The sequence below is a fragment of the Rhinopithecus roxellana genome, chromosome 13 (genome assembly GCF_007565055.1).
Source record: "Rhinopithecus roxellana isolate Shanxi Qingling chromosome 13, ASM756505v1, whole genome shotgun sequence".
NCBI classification, from domain to species: Eukaryota; Metazoa; Chordata; class Mammalia; order Primates; family Cercopithecidae; genus Rhinopithecus; species Rhinopithecus roxellana.
Genome location: NC_044561.1, coordinates 45110994 through 45137611, shown reverse-complemented (window position 1 = coordinate 45137611; position 26618 = coordinate 45110994). Strand labels below are relative to the sequence as shown.

At 59.0% G+C, this 26618-nt stretch overlaps 1 protein-coding gene across 8 annotated transcripts in view; it reads left to right on the top strand.

Annotated features, from left to right (window-relative positions):
* Nucleotides 1–716: 716 nt before the first annotated feature.
* The window catches only part of CBS (cystathionine beta-synthase), a 30862-nt gene continuing 4960 nt past the window's right edge, over nucleotides 717–26618 (top strand). For 2 of the 8 annotated variants that reach the window (XM_030914122.1, XM_010383169.2), the window contains exons 1-15: nucleotides 898–1325; nucleotides 3322–3397; nucleotides 4480–4696; nucleotides 11625–11731; nucleotides 14163–14297; nucleotides 14844–14923; nucleotides 15018–15152; nucleotides 15267–15336; nucleotides 16567–16658; nucleotides 17459–17584; nucleotides 18146–18230; nucleotides 20078–20183; nucleotides 21334–21411; nucleotides 21724–21858; nucleotides 23045–23153. In XM_030914122.1, the coding sequence (XP_030769982.1) occupies nucleotides 4488–4696; nucleotides 11625–11731; nucleotides 14163–14297; nucleotides 14844–14923; nucleotides 15018–15152; nucleotides 15267–15336; nucleotides 16567–16658; nucleotides 17459–17584; nucleotides 18146–18230; nucleotides 20078–20183; nucleotides 21334–21411; nucleotides 21724–21858; nucleotides 23045–23153 (1467 nt within the window). In that variant the 5' untranslated portion in view covers nucleotides 898–1325; nucleotides 3322–3397; nucleotides 4480–4487. The other 6 variants (XM_030914119.1, XM_010383172.2, XM_030914120.1 and 3 more) reach the window with 6 other exon arrangements.

The following is a 26618-nucleotide window of genomic DNA, read 5'->3' as shown; positions in this document are numbered from 1 at the left end:
AGGGCAGGGGGATCAGGTTCAGCCTCTGAAAGTCCCGAACACGGTGTTTGGGAAACGGCCCCGCCCGCGGCCTCCGGGACCTGGCAAAGGAGCTCCGCGGGGCGCCCCTGCTACCACCCTGCGCGGCGTCGGCCCAGTCCCGCGAGCGCCCGGCTGCCCCTGCCCATGGGCCGCACCGGAGCCGCGCAAGGCGACTGTTCTGCGCCTCGGCTCGGGGATCGGACCCGGCGCTGGGCGCGGTCACGCAAAACGCTGCGCACGGCGTCCGGTGGCCACAGAGAGCGGCCATCGAGTCCCTCCCCGGCGCGGCGCCCCCCTCTCCCGGGCCTGCAACACGCGCCCTTGGGGTCGGTCCTCGAGGACACGCAATCCCCCCACCCATCAGGACGCACGTTTCGAGCTCATTAGTAAATGTTCCTTAAATTGCCGAAGGGCAAGAAGTTAAGCAAGTAAAACAGCATCGGAACACCACGTAGGCGCGTTCGCACGGCCCCCGGTCCGCGGGCTGGGGCAGGGGCAGGGGAAGGCGGGGGAGGGGCGGCGACCTGGGTCTGCGGTCGAATCAACAGGGCGTGGGAATGGGGCGGGCGAGCTGCGGTGGGGGCAAGCCCGGGGGCCGGGGAGGGCGGGGGTCTCAGGCCGGCGGGTCCCAGGCTGCGGTGGGGTTGGGGGGAGGGCCCGGGCTGGGTGGGGTGAGGAGGGGCTGGGCGGGGCGGGTGCTCTGCCACGAGGCATTGGCGGGCGCCGGCCTCCGCCCCCGCCTCTCCGCCAATCGCAGCCCGCCCGCTCCCCTTGCCGTGGGTGCCAGCGAGGCCGCGGCCCGGGGTCGCCGTCTCCGCCTCTCCGCAGTCGGGGCAGCAGCTCGCCCCTCTTTCCCACACATCCGTCCAGGTGAGATCCGGCCCACCGAGACCCGCTCTCCGCTCTGGACGGAGGATCCCAGCTGGGTCCGGGGCTCGCCCTCCGCGCCTCCGCCCGCTGTTGCATCATCTGCACCGAATCGCGGCGAGACGGGTTCCCAGGACCCCCGACCTACCCGCGCCCACGCCTGCGGTCTTGGCCGCCCAGAAGCTGGGGGTTTGGGCGTGCACGTGGCCCCAGGCTCCCACCCCGGCCCCCGCGCCGGCGGAGCGGACCCCACTGGCGGCGAGTCCCGGAGCGTGGAGCGGGGACGCGGGCTGGGAATCTGGGGGAGACGCACGCTTCGTGCCCAGCATTGAGTTTTCGCTGCATTGTGGATGGGAAATGACTGTTTGCAAATCGCCCTTTTCGGCGGACTGTGTGGGGTGGCGGTAAACGCTGTCGTTGCGCGGGCGGCACGCGAGGTGGGTGCCCGCTGGGGAGGGACGCGGGGCTCTGCGCAGGTTGCGTTGTGGGGATGGAGGATTTCCTGGGACCTCACTTCCCGGAGTCCCAGGCGAGACGGCAGCTGAGCTGGAGGATGCAAAGGGGAGGCGGAGGGGGAGTGAGAGCGGAGCGCGAAACTCGGCTTTCCGAGGATCTTCTGGGCTCACTTGTCACCAACTTTGTCCCAAAGTGTCGCTTCCGGAGGCGGAGTGGCCAGCGGTTTCCGGGTGTCGGTACGGTCTGGATCTCCCCCGGGGAAGCTTAGAGGAGTTTCCCGCTCTCCGTGCGCCTGGCCCTCCCCAGGCCCCTCCGGGAGTGCTGGCGCGCGCGTGCAGGGGTGTCCCGGGAGCGTCGTGACCCCAAGGGGGTCTTGCGGTTTAAGGAGCGGCCAGAGGCGGCCGGGCGACGCCAAGTGACCCCCCTCCCCGGGACGCACGTGCGACCGGCCGCCCGACGCTGTCGCCTTGCGGAGCCCGCGGGTTCGGGTTCGAGTTCGGGTCCGGGTCTCCTGGAGAGCTTTCCGCTGAGCGCCTCGGGTTCTTCAGAGCCCCGGCGGCGTGCGATCTGCGTTCCCGGCAGCCCTTACCTTGCGGGAGAGTGCTCCAGGGCCTCGCCAAGAGCAACGCGCTGGGCCGCCTGCGTCTGCCAGGGCCTCGGGTCCAAGGCTTTCTGGAGGATTCCGCGGCGGAGCGTGCGCGCCCCAGGCCAGACAGGGCCTGTGCCAGACGGAGAGTCCCTTCCCGCAGGTGACTCCCGCGACCCGCGGAGGAAGGGAGGAATGTGCTGCTCCGCTCACGGCGGTGGCTTCTTACAAGGTCGGGGTAGAAAGAAAAGCAGGGGCACGCTTGGGTGACTTCAGGAGGGACACGAACCTCTGAAAGCGGGGTGCGTTTTTCTGGGGAAGAGATCCAACTTCTTTGGATTTTCAGACAAGTCCGTGGTCCCATGACCTTGAAAGCACCACCCTCCAGGGTTGTTTGAAGCCGCTTTGGGCCTGGTGAATTGCAAACGTGAAGGGGAGGCCGGGAAGTCCAGGAGGCCAAGCTGAGGCCTGGGTAAGGCCTGTGCGCAGAAACCACCTGAGCCGCATACTCCAAGGGGTTCCAAATGCAGCCAGCATCAGCAACTTTTTCTTTTTTAATAGGCTTTTAAAAAAAGAACAGTTTTAGGCCGGGCGGGGTGGCTCACTCCTATAATCCTAGCAATTGAGAGGCCGAGTCGGGCAAATCACCTGAGATCAGGAGTTCGAGACCAGCCTGGCCGACATAGTGAAACCTCTCTACTAAAAATACAAAAATCAGCTGAGTGTGGTGGCACGCGCCTGTAATCCCAGCTACTCTGGAGGCTGAGGCAGGAGAATTGCTTGAACCCGGGAGGTGCAGGTTGCAGTGAGCCGGGATGGCACCACTGCACTCCAGCCTGGGCAACAAGAGTGAGACTCCATCTTGAAAATTTTACAAAGAGCAGTTTTAGATTTACAGAAAAATTGAGAAGATAGATAGTAGAGTTCCCACAGTTTCTCCTGTTAAGATCTTAAACTGATGTCGTGTATTTGTTACTTTTTTTTTTTTTTTTTTTTTTTTTGACAGAGTCTCGCTCTGTTGCCAGGCTGGAGTGCAGTGGCACGATCTCGGCTCACTGCAACCTCCACCTCCCAGGTTCAAGCAATTCTCCTGCCTCAGCTTCCCGAGTAGCTGGGACTACAAGCATACACTACCACACTTGGCTAATTTTTGTATTTTTAGTAGAAACGGGGTTTCACCATGTTAGCCAGGATGGTCTCGATCTCTTGACCTCGTGATCTGCCTGCCTTGGCCTCCCCTGCTGGGATTACAGGCATGAGCCACCGCGCACGGCCTATTTGTTACAATTAATGAGCCAATTCCACGATCACATAACCTTTGTTAATGTTAACCAAAGTCCATGCTTGAGTCAGATTTACAGTTTTCCCCTCACGCCCCTTTTCTATTCAAGGATCCCACGACACAGTTTGCTGTCACGTCTCCTTACAGAGTCTGAACAGCACCGAACTGTCAGCACCATCTGTCCGGTGAGTGACGGCTGTGGACTTAGTGTCCTGTTGAATGTGGAGAATCAAAGCAGGGTGAAGGGGGACTGAGTCCAGTCCTGGGCCCTGTGTAGAGGGTGAGGTGGGAGGTGGTCATACGTTCTTTGTGCCCCCAGAGGAAGGGCAGCCGATGGGGCCTCGTCTGGGTCCCCTGGCCTTTCTTTTCTCTCTCTCTCTTTTTTTTTTGTCTTATCTATTTCAAGGTGCTTGTGTGTTTTTTTAATCCTGGGTAAAAATACACATGACACTTATCACTGTAACCATTTGTAAATGTGATGCAACCACCATCACTATCTCCACCTAGAACATTTTCATCATCCCCAACACAACCTCTGCACCCATCAAACAATCACCCTCCCTTCCCCACTCACCCCAGCCCCTGGCAGCCTCTTTTCTACTTTCTATCTCTATGAATTTGCCAGACATAGAGGGGCGTTCGAGAGTCCCAGGTGCCTCATCGTGGAAGTGGAATCACACAGCATTTGTCCTTTTGTCTCTGGCTCGTTTCACTTGGCATCATGTCCTGAGGGTTCGTCCGTGTTGTAACATGTGCCAGAATTCGTTTCTCTTATGGCTGAGTAAATATTCTAGTGTGTGTATGAGCCTATCGTGTGCGTCCATCCATCTGCAGACACATGGGCTGCCTGCCTCCACCTTTTGGCTTGTGAATAGTGCAGCAGTGAGCATGGGTGTGCAAGCATCTGTTTTGTTGTTGTTTTATTTTTTAAATAGAGACAGGGCTGGAGCCCAGGCTGGTCTTAACCTCCTGGACTCAATTGTCCTCCTGCCTCAGCCTCCCGAATTGCTGGGATGAGAGGCGTGAGCCACTGCACCCGGCCCAAGCAACTGTCTGTTTCTTTTTTTTTTTTTATTTTTGTATGTGCCTATGGAGGAGACATGGCCAAGCGGCTGCCCACAGGGCTGGTGCCTGTGTTTTTGTGTAATTCTTCCTGGGCTTCTCTGAGGGAGCAGAGCACCCCACCCGGAGGGGACCAGGTCAGCAGGGTTCGCTGGACCCCACAGCATCTGAGCCTGAACCGAAGCCTCTCTCCTTGCTTTGCCAGGTCCCAGCATGCCTTCTGAGACCCCCCAGGCAGAAGTGGGGCCCACAGGCTGCCCCCACAGCTCAGGGCCACATTCGGCGCAGGGGAGCCTGGAGAAGGGGCTCCCAGGGGATAAGGAAGCCAAGGAGCCCCTGTGGATCCGGCCTGATGCCCCCAGCAGGTGCACCTGGCAGCTGGGCCGGCCTGCCTCTGAGTCCCCACATCACCACACTGTCCCGTAAGTCCTGCTTTTGATCACAAGAGGGTTGATCCGTAACCTGCAGGGCAGGAGTTTGTTACCTGGATACCACACAGCCTGGAGGACATGAGGTGTGGCCCCCCTGTAGTCACTCTGGGTTGAGGAGCTGGGGGTGGGGGCATGCCGTGTAGATGAGGTTCTGAGGCCAAGGCCTCCTTACGCTGCAGCCCAGCGCCTAGGCCAGCACCTGGCAAGACAGTGGATGCTCACTAGGTATTTCCGGAAAAAATTAATTAATTAATATGTCCAGGTCACATGCTTTCCCCGGTCTGTGGCTGTGCACGTGCGTTCGCTGGAGGTGAGTGACCAGGATCCTGCCTGCACTCTCTTTTATTTTATTTTATTTTTTTGAGACACAAGCTGGAATGCAGTGGCGCAATCATGGCTTGCTGCAGCCTCAATCTCCCCCGATTAAGGGATCCTCCCACCTCAGCCTCCCAAGTAGCTGGGACTGTGGGCGCCCACTATCACGCCCAGCTAATTTTTGTATTTTTAGGAGAGACGGGGTTTCACCATGTTGACCAGGCTGGTCTTGAACTCCTGGGTTCAAGTGACCACCTGCCTTGGCCTCCCACAAGTGCTGGGATTACAGGCGTGAGCCACCGTGCCCAGCCCAGCCTGCACTTTTCTGTTAACTCTAGGTCATGGAGACTTCCCCTAGGCATTAAACATTTTTCCATAGTGGGCTGTTTTTGTGGTGGCACAGACTGTTTGGTGAAGAAGCCGTCATTTTGTGAGCCCTCTACTGGGTAAGATACACGTTTGCAGTTATCTCATTTTAAATAACTGCAATAGAAAATACTACACATTCATTTAGCCAACGAGTCTTTCCTGAGCGCCTTGTGCATTTGTGCCCTGCTCAGGGTGCAGAAGCTCTATCAGCAGAAAAGACAAACAAAAATCCCTACCCCAGCACGAAACTGAAATCAGTCGCACTAAGCCTTAGGATTATATTTATTTCCTTAGTGTCATCTCCTTGGAGGAGAACAGATAGATCAAAGGCTGTGCCTCTTAGATGTTTGATTCCTTTTTTTGTTTTGTTTTGTTTTGTTTTTTTGGAGACAGAGTCTCGCTGTCGCCAGGCTGGAGTGCTAGTCGCTCAATCTCAGCTCACTGCAACTTCTGCCTCCCGGGTTCAAGAGATTCTTCTACCTCAGCCTCCCTAGTAGCTGGGACTACAGGCACGTGCCAGCACGCCCAGTGGGTTTTTGTATTTTTAGTAGAGATGGGATTTCACCATGTTGTCCAGGCTGGTCTTGAACTCCTGACCTCCGGTGATCTGCCTGCCTCGGCCTCCCGACGTGCGGGGATTATGATCCCTATTTTGTGTACAGCACTACCAGCATTTATGGTTGTGATTTACAGTTCAGAACAGGTGGGGTGGCTGGGTGGAGCCACTCTCAGTGCAGCAATAGAAGAAGTGACAATTGACAAACCCAGAAGGTCTGAGAGTTGAACACAGTGCTGGGAGCTCAGGAGGCCAAGCAGATGGGTGGGCAGCCAGGAGGATGGGCTCTTGCCCCCAAAACAAACCTGAGAGAGCAGTGGGTGAGAGGCCCGGTGAGGTCAGGAGTGGCTGCTGGGGGGTAGAGTGGGCAGGGAAGACAGGCCGGATTCCTGAGGGCTCCATGAGCTCCTAACTCTAGGGCATGAGATGGAGATGATGCCCTCCAGGTTGTAAGATGTATTGTACCTGCACCTCACACACGCCTCATTCATCCTCCAAAGACACCCCCATCCTGAGATGCAGAGCCTACGCCGCTTGTCTCCAGTCAGAGGGCCCCCGAGAAGAGCAGGGTTGCAGGGAGGTGCTGCAGAGGTGGGTGAGGAGTTGGGGCTTCATTCTAGGACAGTATGGGGTGTCCTCCCAGGAGCCTCTTGGGCTGTGGAAGTGGGAGTCCTTGAGATAAGGGGCTCCAGGGCTATCCCTGCAAGTCGGATCCTTTATCTTGCTGAGTGCTCTGGGCCTGGCTCTGACCACCTCTAGAAACTTCTCAGGTAACTTCACAGCCACGGAGGCCCAGTGCCTGCTGCAGGGAGGCGGGCCTCTTCCTGCCTGGCTGGCCGGATGCCTGAACTGAGCTAATGAACTAACGCCCAGTGCTGTCACCCGGGGGCTTGACTTTCCACCTGGCCCTGGCTTTCTGCACCTTGCCAAGCCTGGTTCCCTTCCGCCAAGAACTGCTTCCGAGGGAGCCTCCCTGGTCCCTGTACAGCTTGGGCACCTGGCAGGACTGCCCTCTGCTCCCTGGGAAGGGCGCGATTGGACTCCTCTTGTTGGCGCCTGTTTGGGCCTTCAGGGCGGCTCTCCCTGCAAATGTGGCACTCCCTCCATGCCACAGGACATCCGGGAGCTGGGTGCACCCCAGGTCTGAGGATCGCTTCCTGGGGGGCAGGGCCCAAGGAGCCTGGCTGTTTTGCAGGTGCCTGTGCTGAGGAGGAGGCTCAGGATCAGAGCCATGGGGTGTCCTTGGAACTGCAAGGGCCAGGGAGGGGTTGCAGGTCTGGACACCGCTGTGAACCATGCGTGTTCCCAGATGAGTTTCAGGCGTGTGTGTGGTGTGTGTGTTTCAGGCGTGTGTGTCTGAGGCGTGTGTATGTGGTGTGTGTGTTTCAGGCATGTGTGGTGTGTGTGTGTGTTTCAGGCGTGTGTGTCTGAGGCGTGTGTGTGGTGTGTGTGTGTGGTGTGTGTTTCAGGCATGTGTGTGGTGTGTGTGTGTGTGTTTCAGGCGTGTGTGTGGTGTGTGTGTGTGGTGTGTGTGTGTGGTGTGTGTTTCAGGTATGTGTGTGTGGTGTGTGTGTGTTTCAGGCATGTGTGTGGTGTGTGTGTGTGTGTTTCAGGCGTGTGTGTGGTATGTGTGTGTGTGTGGTGTGTGTGTGTTTCAGGCGTGTGTGTGTGGTGTGTGTGTGTGTGTGGTGTGTGTGTGGTGTGTGTGTTTCAGGCATGTGTGTGGTGTGTGTGTGTGTTTCAGGCGTGTGTGTGTGGTGTGTGTGTGTGGTGTGTGTGTGTTTCAGGCATGTGTGTGGTGTGTGTGTGTGTTTCAGGCGTGTGTGTGTGGTATGTGTGTGTGTGGTTGTGTGTGGTGTGTGTGTGTTTCAGGCATGTGTGTGGTGTGTGTTTCAGGCGTGTGTGTGTGGTATGTGTGTGTGTGGTGTGTGTGTGGGGTGTGTGTGTGGTGTGTGTGTGTGGTATGTGTGTGGGGTGTGTGTGTGGTGTGTGTGTGTTTCAGGCATGTGTGTGGTGTGTGTGTGTGTTTCAGGCGTGTGTGTGGTATGTGTGTGTGTGGTGTGTGTGGTGTGTGTGTGGGGTGTGTGTGTGGTGTGTGTGTGTGGTGTGTGTGTGTGGGGTGTGTGTGTGGTGTGTGTGTGTGGTGTGTGGTGTGTGTGTGTGTGGGGTGTGTGTGTGGTGTGTGTGTGTGGGGTGTGTGTGTGTGGTGTGTGTGTGGTGTGTGTGTGTGGGGTGTGTGTGTGGTATGTGTGTGTGTGGTGTGTGTGTGTGGTGTGTGTGTGGTGTGTGTGGGGGGTGTGTGTGTGTGTGGTGTGTGTGTGGTGTGTGTGTGTGTGTGGTGTGTGTGGTGTGTGTGTGTGGGGTGTGTGGTGTGTGTGTGTGGTGTGTGTGTGTGGTGTGTGTGGGGGGGGGGTGTGTGTGGTATGTGTGTGTGTGGTATGTGTGTGTGTGTGGTGTGTGTGTGGGGTGTGTGTGTGGTGTTGTGTTGTGGGGGTGTGTGTGTGGGGTATGTGTGTGTGTGGTGTGTGTGTGTGGTGTGTGTGTGGTGTGTGTGTGTGGTGTGTGTGTGTGGTGTGTGTGTGGTATGTGTGTGTGTGGTGTGTGTGTGGTGTGTGTGTGTGTGTGTGTGTGTGTGTGGTGTGTGTGTGTGTGTGTTGTGTGTGGTGGTGTGTGGTATGTGTGGTGTGGTGTGTGTGTGTGGTGTGTGTGTGGTGTGTGTGTGTGTGGGGGTGTGTGTGTGGTGTGTGTGTGGTTGGTTGTGTGGTGTGTGTGTGTGGTGTGTGTGTGTGGTGTGTGTGTGGTATGTGTGTGGTGTGTGGTGTGTGTGTGGTGTGTGTGTGTGGTGTGTGTGTGGTATGTGTGTGTGTGGTGTGTGTGTGTGGGGTGTGTGTGTGTGTGTGTGGTGGTGTGTGTGTGTGGGGGTGTGTGTGTGGGGTGTGTGTGTGTGGTGTGTGTGTGGTGTGTGTGTGTGGGGTGTGTGTGTGGTATGTGTGTGTGTGTGTGTGTGTGTGGTGTGTGTGGGTGTGTGTGGGGGTGGTGTGGGGGGTGTGTGTGTGGAGGTGTGTGTGTGGTGTGGTGTGGTGTGTTGTGTGGTGGTTGTGTGTGTGTGGTGGTGTGTGGTGTGTGTGTGTGGGGTGTGTGGGTGTGTGTGGTTGTGTGTGTTGTTGGTGTGTGTGGGGGGGGTGTGTGTGGTATGTGTGTGTGTGGTATGTGTGTGTGGTGTGTGTGTGGGGTGTGTGTGTGGTGTGTGTGTGGGGTGTGTGTGGGGGGTGTGTGTGTGGTATGTGTGTGTGTGGTGTGTGTGTTGGTGTGGTGTGTGTGGGTGTGTGTGTGGTGTGTGGTGTGGGGTGTGTGGTGTGTGTGTGTGGTGTTGTGTGTGTGTGTGTGGGGGGGGGTGTGTGGTGTGTTGGTGTGTGTGTATGTGTTGTGTGGTGTGTGTGTGGGGTGGGTGTGGTGTGTGTGTGGGGGTGTGTGTGGGGTCTGTGTGTGTGTGGTGTGTGTGTGTGGTGTGTGTGGTGTGTGTGTGTGGTGTGTGTGTGTGGTGTGTGTGGTGGTATGTGTGTGTGTGGTGTGTGTGTGGTGTGTGTGTGGTGTGTGTGTGTGTGGTGTGTGTGTGGTATGTGTGTGTGTGGTGTGTGTGTGGTGTGTGTGTGGTGGGTGTGTGTGTGGGTGTGTGGGTGTGTGTGTGTGTGGGGGTGTGTGTGTGTGGTGTGTGTGTGGTGTGTGTGTGTGGTGTGTGTGTGGTGTGTGTGTGGGTGTGGTGTGGTATGTGTGTGTGTGTGGTGTGTGTGTGGTGTGTGTGTGTGTGGTGTGTGTGGTATGTGTGTGTGTGGTGTGTGGTGTGGGTGTGTGTGGGTGTGGTGTGGTGTGTGTGTGGGGTGTTGGTGGGGTGTTGGGTGTGTGTGGGGTGTGTGTGGTTGTGTGTGTGTGGGTGTGTGTGTGGTATGTTGTGTGTGTGTGTGTGTGTGTGTGGTGTGTGTGTGGTGTGTGTGGGGGGTGTGTGTGGGGGGGGGGGGGTGTGTGTGGTATGTGTGGGTGTGGTGTTGTGTGTGGTGTGTGTGTGGTGTGTTGTGTGTGTGGTGTTGTGTGGTGTGTGTGTGTGGGGTTGTGGTGTGTTTGTGTGTGTGTGGTGGTGTGTGTGTGTGGTGTGGGTGTGGGGGGGGGTGGTGTGTGGGTGTGTGTGTGGTGTGTGTGTGTGGGGGTGGTGTGGGTGTGGGTGTGTGGTTGGGGTGTGTGTGTGTGTGTGTGTGTGTGGGTGTGTGTGGTGTGTGTGTGTGTGTGGGTGTGTGTGTGGTGTGTGGTTGTTGTGTTGTGGGGTGGTGAGTGTGTGGTTGTGTGTGTGTGTGTGGGTGTTGTGGTTGTGTGTGTGGGTGTGTGTTGTGTGTGGTGTTTGGTGTGTGCTGGTGTGTGTGTGTGTGGGTGTGGTGTGTGTGGTGTTTGTGTGTGTGGTGTGTGTGGTGTGTGTTTGGTGTGTTGGTGTGTGGTGGTGTGTGTGTGTGTGTGGTGTGTGGTGGTGTGGTGTGCTGTGGTGTGTGCGTGTGTGGTGTGTGGTGTTAGTGTGTGTGGTGTGTGGTGTGTGTGTGGTGTGTGTGTGTGTGGTGTGTGGGTGTGTGTGTGTGTGGTGTGTGTGTGTGGGTGTGTGTGTGGTGTGTGTGTGTGTGTGTGTGGTGGGTGTGGTGTGGGGTGTGTGGGGGGTGTGTGTGGTATGTGTGTGTGGTGTGTGTGGGGGTGTGTTGTGTGTGTGTGTGTGTGTGGTGTGTGTGTGTGGTATGTGTGTGTGGTGTGTGTGTGGTATGGTGTGTGTGGTGTGTGTGTGGGTGTGTGGTGGTGTGTGTGTGGTATGTGTGTGGTGGGTGGTGGTGTGGTGTGGTGTGGTGTGTGGTGTGTGTGTGTGGTATGTGTTGTGGTGGTGTGTGGTGGTGTTGGTGGTGTGTGTGTGGTGTGTGTGTGTGGTGGGTGTGGTTGTGTGGGTGTGGTGTGGTGGTGTGGTGTGTGTGTGTGGTGTGGGTGTGGTGTGTGTGTGTGGTATGTGTGTGTGTGGGTGGTGTGTGGTAGTGTGTGTGTGGGGGTGTGTGGGTGTGGGTGTGTGTGTGTGTGTGGTGGGGGTGTGTGGTAGTGTGGTGTGGTGTGTGTGTGGTGTGTGTGTGGTGTGGTGTGTGGATGTGTTGGTGTGGTGTGTGTTGTGTGGTATGTGTGTGTGGAGTGTGTGGGTGGTGGGTGTGTGTTGGTATGTGTGTGTGTGGTATGTGTGTGTGTTGGTGTGTGTGTGGTATGTGTTGTGCGTTTATGGTGTGTGTGGTGTGTGTGTTGGTGTGTGGTGGTGTGTGTGGCTGTGTTGATTGGGTGTGTCGGGGTGTGGTGTGTGGAGTGTGGGTGGTGTGTGTATGGGGTGTGGTGTTGTTGTGTGTGGTGGTGTGTGTGTGTGTGGTGTGTGTTGTGTGTGTGTGTGTGGTGTTGGTGTGTGTGTGTGTGGTGTGTGTGTGGTGTGTGTGTGTGGTGTGTGTGTGGGGTGTGTGTGTGGTGTGTGTGTGGGGTATCTGTGTAGATTTGTGTAACAACCATCCAGATAAAGCCAGTTCTTTGACTATTGATTTGTGTCAGACAATGGCCTTGGGCTGCCAGGGCCGGTACTACTTTGTTTTGTTTTTTCCTGAATAAATGTGGACTCCTCTGTTTCAGGACAAAATCTCCAAAAATCTTGCCAGATATTCTGAAGAAAATTGGGGACACCCCTATGGTCAGAATCAACAAGATTGGGAAGAAGTTCGGCCTCAAGTGTGAGCTCCGTGAGTGCCTGGCTTTTGAAAGGGACTTCCTCCATCTCATGCTGCGCTCCGTGGGCCTGGGGGTGCTGGGATGGGTCCCTTAGGCAAGGCCCCGGGATCGGAAAACACGCTGGTTAATGAGTGGCTGAGATCATATCAGTTTAAGTTTGGGAAAAGCACACAACAGGGCGTTGTGTCAGAGGGTGACCAGAGTGGCTCCCCAGCTGATGGACCAGGGAACGAACAGGTGACCTTTGAACTGAGGCTGGAGTGGAAGGAGCGAGGGTGTGAAGAGCCAGGTGAGGGTCAAAAGCAGAAGCAAGCAGGTGGGGAGGGTCTGCGTCCTGCCTCCTAGGGAGACGTGGACGGGTCCTAGCACGAGCTGTGAGCCACCCACTGCCCAGGGAGCGGTTGCCTCTGTCTTGCCAGCTTCATGGGGACAGACAGTTCAGCTCATCATTTACGAGACAGAATGGAAATTTGGAGGGTCTATGGCTGGCCTCGTCCTGGGTACTCAGGGGGTCACCTGAGGTCTGCTGTGAGCCCTCCGGGGAAGGGCAGTTCTTTGCAGGGCGCAGTTTCCAGGCCCAAGAGGGTGGAAGAAATTCATAAGGGTCGCTCTTCACCAGGAGCTCAGGGCCCTGGTAGACCTCAGCATCGTCATGGAGAAAGCTGTGGGTGCAGAGGCCTTGGGGACAAGGCGGGGACGGAATTTCATATTTCAGATGACCGAGGCCAAGGGAGTTCGGAGGGCGGCAGCACAGGTGCCGCGGAGAACCCTGAGACAGGGCCAGATGGAGGGGGTGCAGTTTGAGTGGGAAGGAGAGGGAACCAGTAACGTGGCTTGGGACTTTTTCATCCTGAAATGCTGTCATGTCACAGCCGGGGGACCTGTGAGAGCTGGGGCAGGCGCTGGGGGAAGGAAGTCAGGGGTCGGTGCATTGGGAACTGATCGCACATTCACAGGAGGGGCCTGCTGGGAGCCTGGCCCTCCTCTGTCCCTCTAGGGAAGGAATTCTCAGAGCTGCATCAGAGCAGCCCCCTTCACAGAGACCCCCAAGGCAGCAGGGCCGGCTCTGTGCTCATTTGTCAGACAATAAGGACCCTTGGACGCAGCAAGCGTGGCTGCCCCCTGTGCTATGTACAGGATGGCATCTAAACTTGGCAGTTGCCCTCGAAGTAGGTTTGGGAACGCCCGTTTTACAGACAGACACACCGAGGGTCAGGTCAGTCACGTGGCTTGTCCGAGGCCACCCAGCTCTGATTTCTGCTTCGGAGCTGGCCCCCAGGCGCGGGTGAGAAAGATCTAACGGAGGGCTTCACAGTGTGGGACCCAGAGGGCTCCGGAAATGCAGACCTGCGGCGGGCGAGGCCCCAGGAGTCCTCCCCACCACACAGCACCTCGGCCTGGTTCTAGGGGCAACACCTGTCTGGTGGTGGCTTTCAGAAGTTTTGAGGTGCTGCGGGCTGGTCCCAGGTCCCTCAAATCACAGTTCATGCAGCCCAGTCTCTCTCTCTTTCTCTTAAAAACTAAATATTTTTAAGAGCTGGAGAGGGAGGGAGGACCCGCAATAAGAAAAGAAGTGCAGACCGGGCACGGTGGCTCACGCCTGTAATCCCAGCACTTTGAGAGGCTGAGGCAGGCGGATCACGAGGTCAGCAGATGAAGACCATCCTGGCTAACATGGTGAAACCCCATCTCTACTAAAAATACAAAAAAAAAACTAGCCAGGTGAGGTGGTGGGCGCCTGTAGTCCCAGCTACTGGGGAGGCTGAGGCAGGAGAATGGCGTGAACCCCGGAGGCGGAGCTTGCAGTGAGCCGGGATCATGCCACTGCACTGCAGCCTGGGCGACAGAGCGAGACTCCGTCTCAAAAAAAAAAAAAAGGAAAGATGTGCAAGTGAAGGCCTTGGTCTTGTGTGGGGACCAAGCAGGGAACCCTTCCCAGGGCAGGTGACGCCCCACAGGGGAAGGAGGACAATGGGAGGCTGTAGGGAGAGTTTGCAAGTCCCCATCCGATGGGGCCAGGGTGTGGCCAGTGCCGTGGCTTCAGGACATCAAGCTGCTTTGGCAGGGGCTGCCGGGTATGGCTGGGCATGGGGCGTAGGGGACCCAAATCCAGGCGCCGGCCCGCCACACGCCTAGCTTGTGGGTGGGGGAATGGGGTTTTCTGTGGGTCCCCCAGTGAGGGCTGCTTATGCCTCTCTGGTTCCCACAGAGTTGCTCTGCGCCCCGCAGGGCCGGTAGGATGGGCTGCAGGGGGAGAAGCTCTGATGGGCGAGCGCCCAGGTGCAGGTGTAGGGGAGGTGAGTGGAGAGGTGGCGATTTTTCAGAACCCACAGACCCCCAAGCCCACCCCCCATCCTGGGGTGTATCAGGTAATGGGGGGTGAGCAGGAATCACTGGGGGGTGGTCAGGGGATCTTCTCTGTGATTCATCTCTGCCTCCCAGTGGCCAAGTGTGAATTCTTCAACGCGGGCGGGAGCGTGAAGGACCGCATCAGCCTGCGGATGATTGAGGATGCCGAGCGCGCCGGGACGCTGAAGCCCGGGGACACGATTATCGAGCCGACATCTGGGAACACCGGTGGGTGCCCGGCCCAGTAGGGGTGCCTGGCGGGCTGTCCCCTACCCATGCTGAGCCTGCCAGAACCCGGGGGTGGGGGTGGCTGAGCTGCAGCTGCATGTGCTGGCCCACCCAGCCGCCTGCTCCCTGGCATCTCGCGCCCGCTGCCGGCATGTGTCCCAGCCCAGCTCCCTCTGACCAGCGGTCCGAGCCAGTGCTGATGCTGTTGGGGCGATGGCACCTGGCAGTGCCTGGCACATGGGACGAGCACCCAGAGTCTGCTGTTCCTGTGCCCATGTACCTGGCCGGGCCTGGAGGAACCAGATCTCCCGTCCTGCACTGCTCCCTCCTCCTCCTTGGCATGTACCTTTTATTCCTGCCTCTGGCAGCCTCTCTTCCCCTGCACTTGAAGGCAGAAGCAGCTATGTTGGGCAATTTTGGAATCCCACAGAACCCTCTTCCCTGGGCCCAAGGGGAGCTGGCACCGGGGTGTGCCCCTATGTCCCAGGCAGGGGCGGGCGGGACTTGGGGGGCACCGGGACCCTCTCATCCTCTGTGTGCCCTCAGGGATCGGGCTGGCCCTGACTGCGGCTGTGAGGGGCTATCGCTGCATCATCGTGATGCCGGAGAAGATGAGCACGGAGAAGGTGGGTGGGCACAGCCAGGGGCGGGGTCATAGGGCAGGGGATGAGGGTGCCTGGGCCAGGCAAAAGGTGCAGGCCACCGCCTTCCCTCCTGCAGGTGGATGTGCTGCGGGCCCTGGGGGCTGAGATTGTGAGGACGCCCACCAATGCCAGGTTCGACTCCCCAGAGTCACACGTGGGCGTGGCCTGGCGGCTGAAGAATGAAATCCCCAATTCTCATATCCTAGACCAGGTGAGGCGCCTGGGGCCTGGAGACAGGCATTCCCTAGGAGGGCCTCGGTCAGGGATGTGGGGGTGACTGAGGTGTCGGGGGCCAGCTCACGGGCTCTGCTCTCTTTCTATGCAGTACCGCAATGCCAGCAACCCCCTGGCTCACTACGACACCACCGCTGATGAGATACTGCAGCAGTGTGATGGTGCGTCCCTCTGTCCGTCCCTCTGTCCGTCCCTCTGTCCATCTTGATTGCATTTATCCCTGGCTGCCTGGGAGTGTACAAATCTCTTGCCCTCTCCTTGGTGAACTCCTATTCACCCTTCAAAACCCAGCTCAAATGTTCCCTCTGTGAAATGCTATCTAGAGCATTTCTCTAGAACAGTTTCCTCCCTCCCTTGTGCCCTCTTGGCCTCTGCCTGCGCCTTACCTGTAACACCAAACACAGGGCACGGCTGTATTTGTTTCCCCGGCAATCTCTGCAGGTCTGCAGGGGCTCCTCCCACAGAGAATGTAGGGAGTGAGTCTGTTCAGGGCCCGGGCTGGTGCCGGGCTCACAGCTGGGACTTCAGCTGGGATCATGCCCTGACTCGGCATCAGATTCATCTGCAGAACAAGGCTGGTGGCATCTGCGATGAGTTCACTCTCTGTTACAGGCATGAGGCCGGCTCCTTGGGCCCTTTTCCAGGGACTTGGTGCCAAGGCCTGTGGGGGTTGGTACTGATGTTTTCCCAAGAGATCCCTTTAGAGAGAAGTTGCCAGGAGGCTGGCGCCCTGGCTTCCTGTTGGGAATCTGGTGTTGGCATGGGCTGGAGCACACCCTTAGTCCATGCCCAGGAGCCAGGCTGTAAGGTCCAGGGATTTGCTTGTTTGGGCTTTATGTGTGGGAACTCTCTCGTTTGGCAAAAGCAGTCCTGTCTCAGCATGGCTGCCCAAGCGGCACCCCCTCACTGAGTCTTTCCCTGCCGTGGCTTGTCTGCCAGATGCATGTGCTGGCCGCCAGCAGTGTGAGCGCCCGGCAAGTTCCTGAGCTGAAGCCTGAGTGACTGATTCCATTTCCTGTGCCAATTCAGTTAACTCACTCACACCATGCAAACATCCAACAGCCCGTGGAGGTGATTCATTGGAAGCCTCCCTCTGCCCACCCTCAGCGCCTGCACCCCCTGGACAGGGTCCTGTCTTTCTGCATCCAGCCAAATGGGGGTTTTAGGGGCCGAGTGTCACTGAGCAAAGACTGGGCTGGGGTGCCCCAGGCTGCCTGTTTCTGAGGCTTTCACAGACCATGGCAGCAATGAGGGCTGCTCCAGCTGGAGAAGTCTTTCTTTTGAACTTTTTGGTCACCCGCCGTGGTTTGGGCTGAGTGTGTTTTCAGTGATTATTACTATGAGTGATGGGCTGGCCAGGCGAGGACCCGAGAATGTTATCCATCCACCAGGGAAGCTGGACATGCTGGTGGCTTCAGTGGGCACGGGTGGCACCATCACGGGCATTGCCAGGAAGCTGAAGGAGAAGTGTCCTGGATGCAGGGTGAGTGGTGTGACTGGGCCCGGGAGGGGCAGCACGGAGTGTCCCCGACTTCTGAACTGAAAGCTCTCATTCCTCACCATCTGCTCAGCACACTGTCTTCCACGGTATTTCTACACTGCTTGGGAGGTGAGATAAGGGACCAGCAGCTCGTGACCCGGAGGAGCTGGGGCTGGGTGCTCGCTCACTGGCCAGCTTCTTGGAGGGGCTTCCTGCACTGAGTGGGGGGTTGGAGTTCCATCTAGGGGCTCTGAGAATCAGCCAGGAGCTCTGAGTCCTCTGGTCCTGAGTCTGCCCCTCGCCTGGGGTTTGAGGGAGTTGGGGGAGGGTTCCTGGACTCAGGGTTAAGAGCAGGTCTCAGGTGCCTAGAAAGGTCCCACTGATGAGACAAGAGTGTTACCTCCTTGTTGCTTGTCCTTGAAAAAGACATCACTGCCCAGCAATGCCCTTTGTCCCCTAAGGTTCTGGTGTTTCACCGCAGGGTGGTCTGTCTGGGCTGTCCTGGGGGCCCCACTCCGAGAAGCCCCCGGGGAGGTCACTTCCTCCCAGACACCTGCTTTCACTTCTGAGCACCCTGCACTGAACGTTTAGTCCAGACGAGGTCATTATCGCTTTAATACTTGGGGCCTGGGTTCCTGGGTTTCTCGTCCTGCCTCTGAGGCCGGGAACGGGCCGCCACCCACGGGCAGAGTGTCAACAGGCGCTTGCTCACGGCGGTATTAGCCACTCTGGTAATAGAATAGTCAGGCATGTCCAGCGGGGGCTTTTGCTGGCCTTGAGCCCTGAAGCCGCGCACTCTGCAGATCATTGGGGTGGATCCCGAAGGGTCCATCCTCGCGGAGCCAGAGGAGCTGAACCAGACAGAGCAGACAACCTACGAGGTGGAAGGGATCGGCTATGACTTCATCCCCACGGTGCTGGACAGGACGGTAGGTCGAGTCCTGAGCCCGGCCGCAGTGCCAGTGCAGCCTGTAACTCACCCTCACACTGGAGAGCCTGGCTGACCCTGGGCCCCAACCAACTTCTCCGCTGAGGGCAACAGAAGGGCAAGCCCCGGCACGCGTGGTGAGAAGCTGATCTCGCAGGTCGAGACAAAGTAGACTGGGGGACGATGTCCACACATGTGGCCTGACCTCACCAAGGGATGTAGCCCGGGTGGCACAGGCAGGGAGCAGGGAAAACACGGGGAAATGAAGGCCCCAGAAAACTCTGTTAAGAGCCAAAAAGGTGGATTTGGCCTGAGTGAGAGCAGAGACCAAAGGGCCCCTGCAGGTCACACGGATGCTCAGTGGGGCTGGCGAGCAGTTTTACTGTCTGCAAAACGTGTTAGAACTGGAAGGTCTGCAGACGTGCCGATCCCAGAGGGAGAGGCTGGGGCGTGACCTCTGGGGTCCTGCTCCCTAGACGCAGGGTCCACCACAAGGCTGTTCACTCCCTTGGCCACGCGGAAGCGGCTCCCACACTGACGGGCTGTGGGGGGTCCCGCTCAGGTGGTGGACAAATGGTTCAAGAGTAACGACGAGGAGGCGTTCACCTTTGCCCGCATGCTCATCGCGCAAGAGGGGCTGCTGTGTGGTGAGTGGGTGGCAGGCACGGGGGTACGGGGATGGCAGAGATGGATGGGGGCACCGGGGATGGCTGGGGGCGCACCCTCTGCCAGCCACCAGCCTGCATGTGTAAGACAGCAGTTCTGAGGAGTGTCACTGCTGCGGCCACGAGCCTCAGGTGTTGTCTGTCTGCCTGGGTCCTCACCTGCCCAGTGTGGTCACCTGCTCAGATGAGGGCAGGAGGCCACGGGGCAGGGCTTCGAGCTGCCTTCCAGAATGTGTTTCTAGAACAAGGCTAAAGCTGTCATGGCACTTACTGTTTCTCATCAAGCCCACCAGGGTCCCTGGGGCAGTGACTCTGCACTGACGAGGCCCATGGCCAGGACTGGGTTCTGCGAGCACCCTGGAACAGCTGGGGAGGGGCTCTGGAGCCTAAGGCTGTCCAGGATCGACCCCACTCACCTTCCTCCCACCCTGTGCCCCTCTGCCCACCTGCTTGGGGGCTGGCAATGCCACTGACCAGCCACACAGGCAGCAGAGGCTATAGGGACCACAGTTGATCTGGACATCTGGGGACTTAGAGAGCACACACCAGCTTCTAAAACCCAGGCAGGGACATATGAGGTTTTTACATGTGCATTCCCTGTGTCATATCACTTTGCAGGTGGTGACAGGGAAAGTGGAAGGAAACCAGCCCTCAGCGTGGGCAATAGCTGAGCCCCAAACTAAAGACTGGAAGCAAGTCTTGATTGAAAAACCATTTCCTAGCCAGACGCGGTGGCTCATGCCTATAATACCACCACTTTGGGAGGTTGAGGCGGACAGATCACCTGAGGTCAGGAGTTCGAGACCAGCCTGGCCAACATGGTGAAACCCCATGGTGAAAATTAGCCAGGCGTGGTGGCGCATGCCTGTAATCCCAGCTACTCAGGAGGCTGAGGCAGGAGAATTGCTTGAACCTGGGAGGTGGAGGTTGCAGTGAGCCGAGATCGTGCCATTGCACTCCAACCTGGGCAACAGAGCAAAAACTCCATCTCAAAAAAAAAAAAAAAGAGAGAGAAAACCATTCCCCAGATGTATCTGTCATCTGTCATGAAAGGTGTCTTGGTGCCCATAAACGCTGGGCTCTCCCTATCTCAGTCTCCCTGTTCCCCGTGTTGGTGGAGAAACAAGCCCCTGCCTTTGGGGCTGGAAAGCAGGTCTATGGGCCCCGTTACAGAGGAGGGCGCCTCTCTTCTTGGGGGTGCTCCTGGTGCAGACTTAGACCTTCCTGACTGCTGTGTGCACCCTCAAACTAAGCCCGGAGAAGACGCCTCAGACTCTGACTTCAGGGATCCTAGGCACAGCTGGTGTCACCGTGAGCCTTGGTCTGTTGTTTATAAAGCAGAGCCCCGTGTGCAGTCAGGCAGCCTGCAGGAGTGGTGCTGGGGACTCCGTCCTCAGAGCATCGCTGGCTCTCGTCTCAGGGCCAGGAGGTTTGCCAGGGGCCGCAGCCCCACCACAGGCATTTTCCTGGCACCAGTGCCCACCCCAGCCTAGCAGGGGCCCCTTTTGCTCCCAGATTTTTTGTTTCCTGGGTGAGGGCTTCGTTATGAAGCCCCCAGTGGACATGAAAACTCCATGGTGCACAAGGAGGATGCCGATGCTCATGGAGAAGTGGGGTCCTCCCAGCCCCTTTCCCCGAGGCAGCCCCTCTTGATGGATCCTTCGAAGCGTGTCTGACACACTCCCACGCATGCAGGTGCACAATTCATGCACCCTGGTGCACCCATGCGCACTCACCCTGGCGCATCTGACTCGTGTGCACAATTCATGCATGTGCGTGCACCCACACGCACGCACCTTGGTGCGTCCGACTCACGGCCCTCTTTGCAGGTGGCAGTGCTGGCAGCACGATGGCGGTGGCGGTGAAGGCCGCGCAGGAGCTGCAGGAGGGCCAGCGCTGCGTGGTCATTCTGCCCGACTCGGTGCGGAACTACATGTAAGACATGGCTTCCCTCCCAGGTCCCTGCTCCTCTCTGTACTGCCACCCTTCCCTGGATGCCTCACCTGAGAGCCGGCAGCCAGAGCTGGGAGGGGAGGAAGCCACCGGGCCCTGTGCTCTGCTGCTCTCTCCTGGCTGAGTGCCCTCATGCTATTGGGCTTCCCAGCCCCTTAATGCTGTGAAAATCAGTGCACACTCAGAGGGACAGCCCTGACGGGAGGGGCATGGAAGGCGGTGGTTCCCTCTCTGTCCCTCCTGTCCATCCCTCTCTGGTGTCTGCCCCCCTCACTGTTCGGGGGTCCGTGAGCTCCAAGGGGTAGCCCTGGCCACATGGACTGACGTCCTCTTGGGCTGGGCCCTGTGCCACCTCCTCTCCACCCCGACTCCCTCTGCTGCTTTCCCCAAACTCCAGGCTGGGACCGAGTGCTTCCCGGGTGGCAAGAGCCCTGCTGCCCAGGTGGCCCCCTAGGACGTGCTGTGACTGTTTTGCCCAGAGGCCCCTCGGGCAGTAATGCCACAGACCTTGCTGGTCACCAGGCAGCCGGGCTGAGACTGTGGCTGCTCTGCACCTGCTCTCTGGGGGCGGCACCGGGGCGGGTGTCTAGAGACCCCCATGCCGTGCCCCCTGCACCTGAAGGGTTTCCTCCATGGCCTGCAAGCTGCAGGGGCTACTCAGCTCCCGAGAGCTCAGCTGCCCTTGGGGGGCCCAGGCCTGGCTGGTGGGTGCCCCCAGTTGGGTTCCCCGGTGTGGGGTGATTCACATCTGGTGCCCAGGGCCAAGTTGCCCTGTGCAGGGCTCCTGCCCACCCCCGTCAGTGCAAGAACACCATCTCCCCACATGCTTGGCCAGCTTGCCATGCGTGCCCGTGCATGTGTGAGTGTGCGAGGGGCAGAGGGCAAGCGTGAGAGGACATGTTTATTTGAGTGCCTGAGCGATGGCTGTGTGCATGTTCACACACGCCTGTTGACCATGGGGGGCAGGAAGTCCAGCCCACAGGCTTCCCCCTGGGACCTCCAGCCAGCACCTGGGTGTCTCTGCTGTACCAGTGAGGTCCAGGAGAGGGGCTGGGCAGGCGGTGCTGCCCCTCAGCATGGGTGGAGGCCCAGTGGGGCCCTGCGGGGTCCTGGTGACGCCCTCATCCCGCAGGACCAAGTTCCTGAGCGACAGGTGGATGCTGCAGAAGGGCTTTCTGAAGGAGGAGGACCTCGTGGAGAAGAAGCCCTGGTAAGACTGCTCGGCCGGAGACCCACTGCCCCGTGGCCTGCGCTGGCCCTGCCCAGTGTGACAGGCAGGAGAGCGGTCCCCGTGGCCTGCGCTGGCCCTGCCCAGTGTGACAGGCAGGAGAGCGGTCCCCGTGGCCTGCGCTGGCCCTGCCCAGTGTGACAGGCAGGAGAGCGGTCCCCGTGGCCTGTGCTGGCCCTGCCCAGTGTGACAGGCAGGAGAGTGGTCCCCGTGGCCTCCTGCTGAGGTGCTGCCCGGTGGGGGGACAAGAGCGTGTGTCCGTATCCTGACCTCCCACCTGCCCTCTTCCCTCAGGTGGTGGCACCTCCGTGTTCAGGAGCTGAGCCTGTCGGCCCCACTGACCGTGCTGCCGACTGTCTCCTGTGAGCACACCATCGAGATCCTCCGGGAGAAGGGCTTCGACCAGGCGCCCGTGGTGGACGAGGCGGGGTCAGTCTCAGTCCCTGCCCAGAGCTCAGTCCCGGGTTCTGTCTGTCCAGCTCCACCATGTCAGTGTCCCTGGACAGGGCAGCCATGCAGACCCCGCAGCTCAGCTGACAGGCCTGCCTGGGCCGCCTCATGCAAATGTTCAGGGTGTTGGAGGCCCCTTGTCGGTCCCTGAGCAGCCTGGGCTAGGGCTGCCGTGCTCACTCCAGGCCCTCAGACCTCGGCCCACCCACCCTTTGTGTGCAGCCCATCCTGGGCCCACCTGGGGGGCAGGGGAGAGATATCTCTGACATGTCTGACAGCAGAAGGCCTTGGCACACATGCCCAGTGACCACGGAGAGCCCCATGTCACGGAAACCTGACGGCTGGTCACCCTCGACCCCGGCCACCGTCGACCCCGGCCACCGTCGACCCCGGTCACCCTCGACACCGGTCACCGTCGACCCCTGTCACCCTCGACCCCGGCCACCCTCGACCCCGGCCACCCTCGACCCCGGTCACCCTCGACCCCGGCCACCCTCGACCCCGGTCACCCTCTATCCCTTTCACCCTCGACCCCGGCCACCGTCGACCCCGGCCACCCTCGACCCCGGCCACCCTCGACCCCGGTCACCCTCGACCCCGGTCACCCTCGACCCCGGCCACCCTCGACCCCGGTCACCCTCTATCCCTTTCACCCTCGACCCCGGCCACCGTCGACCCCGGCCACCCTCGACCCCGGTCACCCTCGACCCCGGCCACCGTCGACCCCGGCCACCGTCGACCCCGGTCACCCTCGACCCCGGCCACGACCCCGGCCACCGTCGACCCCGGTCACCCTCGACCCCGGTCACCCTCAACCCCGGCCACCCTCGACCCCGGTCACCCTCGACCCCGGCCACCCTCGACCCCGGTCACCGTCGACCCCGGTCACCCTCGACCCCGGCCACCGTCGACCCCGGTCACCCTCGACCCCGGTCACCCTCGACCCCGGCCACCCTCCACTCCGGCTGAAAGGGTCCAAGGACTCCTGGTTTCTTTCTCCCCGTCAGGGCCCAGCCTGGTTCCTGCCGTGTGTAGGCTCGTGGCAGAGACTCGACTCCCATGTGTGGCCAGAGAGTGCTCCTCCCCGGGGCAGCTGAGGGTGTGCCCTGCCGTCCTGGGAGGCGTGAGGTGCCAGCGCTGACCCCTGCCTGCCCCCACCCCACAGGGTGATCCTGGGAATGGTGACGCTTGGGAACATGCTGTCGTCCCTGCTTGCTGGGAAGGTGCAGCCATCAGACCAAGTCGGCAAAGTCATCTACACACAGTTCAAACAGGTACTCAGTCACCTACGGGCAGTTCCAACAGGCACCTACGGGCAGTTCAAACAGGTACACAGGCGCTTCAGGACAGCAGAGGGTGCCTGAGTCCCTCCGGCCTCGAAGGCAGGATGTGGCACTTCCCGTGTGGGGGTGCTGGGTCCTCGACCCTCAACACCACTTAGGCCGAAGCTGGCTGCACCCCTCAAACCATGAAGCTGAGAAGCACCCACTTTACAAGCGCAGCAGCCGGAGAGGAGGCTCTCATCAGCACAGGCTCATCCGTGCCAGCCGTGTCTTGGGGACTTGAGGAGGTCATTTGCGCTGAGAAGCTGTCCCCGGCACCATGCGGCATCTGCCGGGATCTTTCTCATGCCCAGCCTCATTTGCACACACTTGGTTATCCAACAAGAGCTAGAACATTCTGAGAGAAGCCCATGGTGGCTCCTTGCCGGGCTGGTTAGACCCCATGCTTGTCCTGAGACACCCACCCACTGCTGCTCTGAGGGTGGCCAGGAAAGCTCGTGTGACGTTCCACATGGAGCCCCTGGGACATGGAGGTGAGGCTCTTGACACTGGAAAGGCCAAGACACGTTCTGCCCAAACGTAGGAGCAAAGCTGACTTTTTTTTTTTTTTTTTAAGACAGAGTCTCGCTCTGTCGCCCAGGCTGGAGTGCAGTGGCGCGATTTCGGCTCGCTGCAAGCTCCGCCTCCCAGGTTCACGCCATTCTCCTGCCTCAGCCTCCCCAGTAGCTGGGACTACAGGCACCTGCCACCACGCCGGCTAATTTTTTGTATTTTTTTGTTTGTTTGTTTTTTCTTGAGATGGAGTCTCGCTCTGTCGCCCGGGCTGGAGTGCAGTGGCGAAATCTCAGCTGACTGCAAGCTCCGCCTCCCGGGTTCACGCCATTCTCCCGCCTCAGCCTCCTGAGTAGCTGGGACTACAGGTGCCCGCCAGGACACCTGGCTAATTTTTTTTTTGTATTTTTAGTAGAGATGGGGTTTCACTGTGTTAGCCAGGATGGTCTCAATCTCCTGACTTTGTGATCCGCCCGCCTTGGCCTCCCAAAGTGCTGGGATTACAGGCGTGAGCCACCGCGCCCGGCACAGATTTGACTTCTTTCCCATCTCATACACACACCTGAAATGTCACCCGAATCCACGCGTTTCTCACATTCGGCTGCCACCGCCTCCCGAGTGGGCCTTGCAGGAACCCCCATCGTGTCTCCTCTCACTCCACAGAAAACTTGCAGGGCCGTGACCCCCATGCCCACCTAGAGGGTGTTTCTTCTCGGCTTTGCACTGGCTGTCCCGGCCCCAGAGCACCTGTGCTGCGGGAGGTGTTTCCTGTGCTTTTTGGAGCCGCCATCGCCTCCCACTCTGGGGAGCTCCTGGAGACTCTCCAGCCCCTGGTGATCACCGAGTGGGGTCATGGTGCCCAGCACCACGTGACAGCACTACCCACCAGTGCTGGAAGTTTCTCTCCTTCCCATTCTCCCCTCCTTTCTTGACTGCGGTATTATAGGATACAATGAACATATTTAATACACACAGCTTAGTGATTTGTTGTTGTTTTTTTTTTTTTGAGATGGAGTCTGGCTCTGTCACCCAGGCTGGAATGCAATGGCGCAATCTCTGCTCACTGCAACCTCCGCCTCCCGGGTTCAAGCGATTCTCCTGCCTCAGCCTCCTGTGTAGCTGGGATTATAGGCGTGTGCCACCATGCCCAGCTACTTTTTGTATTTTTAGTAGAGACAGGGTTTTACCATGTTGGCCAGGTGGGTCTTGAACTTCTGACCTTGTGATCCGCCCACCTCAGGCTACCGAAGTGCTGGGATTACAGGCGTGAGCCACCGTGCCTGGCCTAGCTTAGTGATTTTGACATAAATATACACCCACGATGCTGTCACCCATGACACATCTGTTGTCCCCAAAGGCTTCTTGTGCCCCTTTGAGCCCCCACCCCACCCCTAGGCAGCCACCCCAGGCTGGGGGTCCCCCTCAGCCACACCCTCCAGGGCTGTGTGGGTGAAGACGCCTGGGGGGTGCACACCATTTCTACCTCCTTCCCACGGACCTGGCGGTCGTCCTGCGACCCGCTGCGCAATGTCGCATGCCTGTCTGCCCCTCTCCGTGCTGAGTCACTGAGTTCTATTCCATGGTGTCTGTGGCCTTTGGTATTGATTCTCGGGCTGCGCTCCGGCCCCTGCACTGATGGGACAGATTGGGTGCCCTTGCCTGGCGAGGTGCTGAGCCGGCTCTCTGGTGGTTGCGTTGAGACTCTCTGGTTGCTTTGGTTTTCTGACTTTGATCTTCAAGCTGGCAGGATCTGAGAGAGCTAAAGGGCAGGGCTGGTGGCCGCTGGCCTCATGCCCAAGGGCGTGGGGGTTCGGAGGCTTGGTCATCATCCAGCGATGCCCTGACTCCCAGGCGCAGCTGAGCTCCCAGCCGCGCTTGCCCTGCTTGCCCCACTGGGCTTTAGCAGACCCGCCGCCAAGGCCTGAGGCTCTCACCATGGCCCACACGAGGGGCCTGGCCAGCAGGGACAGAGCACCTGTGGGGCCTCCCTGTGTCCCACTCTGCTCCAGGCCCCAAGGGGAAGGGATGCAGGGATAGGATGGCCTTCAGCAGGAGTAGAAGCTACCTCGTTTCAGACCCTGTCCTGAGGCAAAGGCTGGGCACCACCACAGAAAACAGTGGCTCCCATCCCCTGGGCACACGGTTCTACCCGGCGCTGGCCTTTCCTGTGGTCCCCAGGCTGAGGGTCTGTCCCACAGTGAGAGGGGCGGGGCAGGTCCCGGCCTTCACGGCTCCCCGGGGTGTTACTCCTGGTTCTTTTGTCGGATGGGAAAACCCTGCCTCCTTGGTCTTCCGACACATGCAGGGTCTGCCTTCGTAAGAACGAGCGCCGGGGGGTTGGGCTTTCCATAAATCACAGTCTTGCTTCTGGATGCATGGGGCACATCGCGGTGCTTTGCCTCCTGAGCATTTGGTACAGGGTCAGGCGGTGCCGCCTCCGAGCCCCGGGAGCTCATGGTTTACCTGGGAAAGTCACCTCTACTGCCAGGTGGAAACAGGAAGGACACCTGCCGTGCAGACCTGAGGGTGGGTCACTGTGAGGTGTGCCCCACCTCTGGGTTTGGCTGCCCGTTTCTGATAAGCAAGTGTCCTCACTGTGTCCCAAGAGGGGCTTGTGCAGCCCTGGTGGCATTTCCCCAGGAAATCGATGGCACTGAAGGCCACAGTGAGTGAAGGTTTGAGCTCCCCTCAGATGGGAGTCATAGAACCATCCAGAGGAACGCTCGCAGCCCTAAAACGCCTCTGCGCTCCGGCTGTTCAGCCCACCCCCGACCCCGGAGTCCACGGCTGTTTTTTACTAGTTTTGCCTTAAACAGGACGTCATAGAGTTGGAATCAGATAGCACAGAGCCCTCTCACACTGGCTCTTTGACGTAATAGTGCATTCGAGGCCTGTCCACATCCC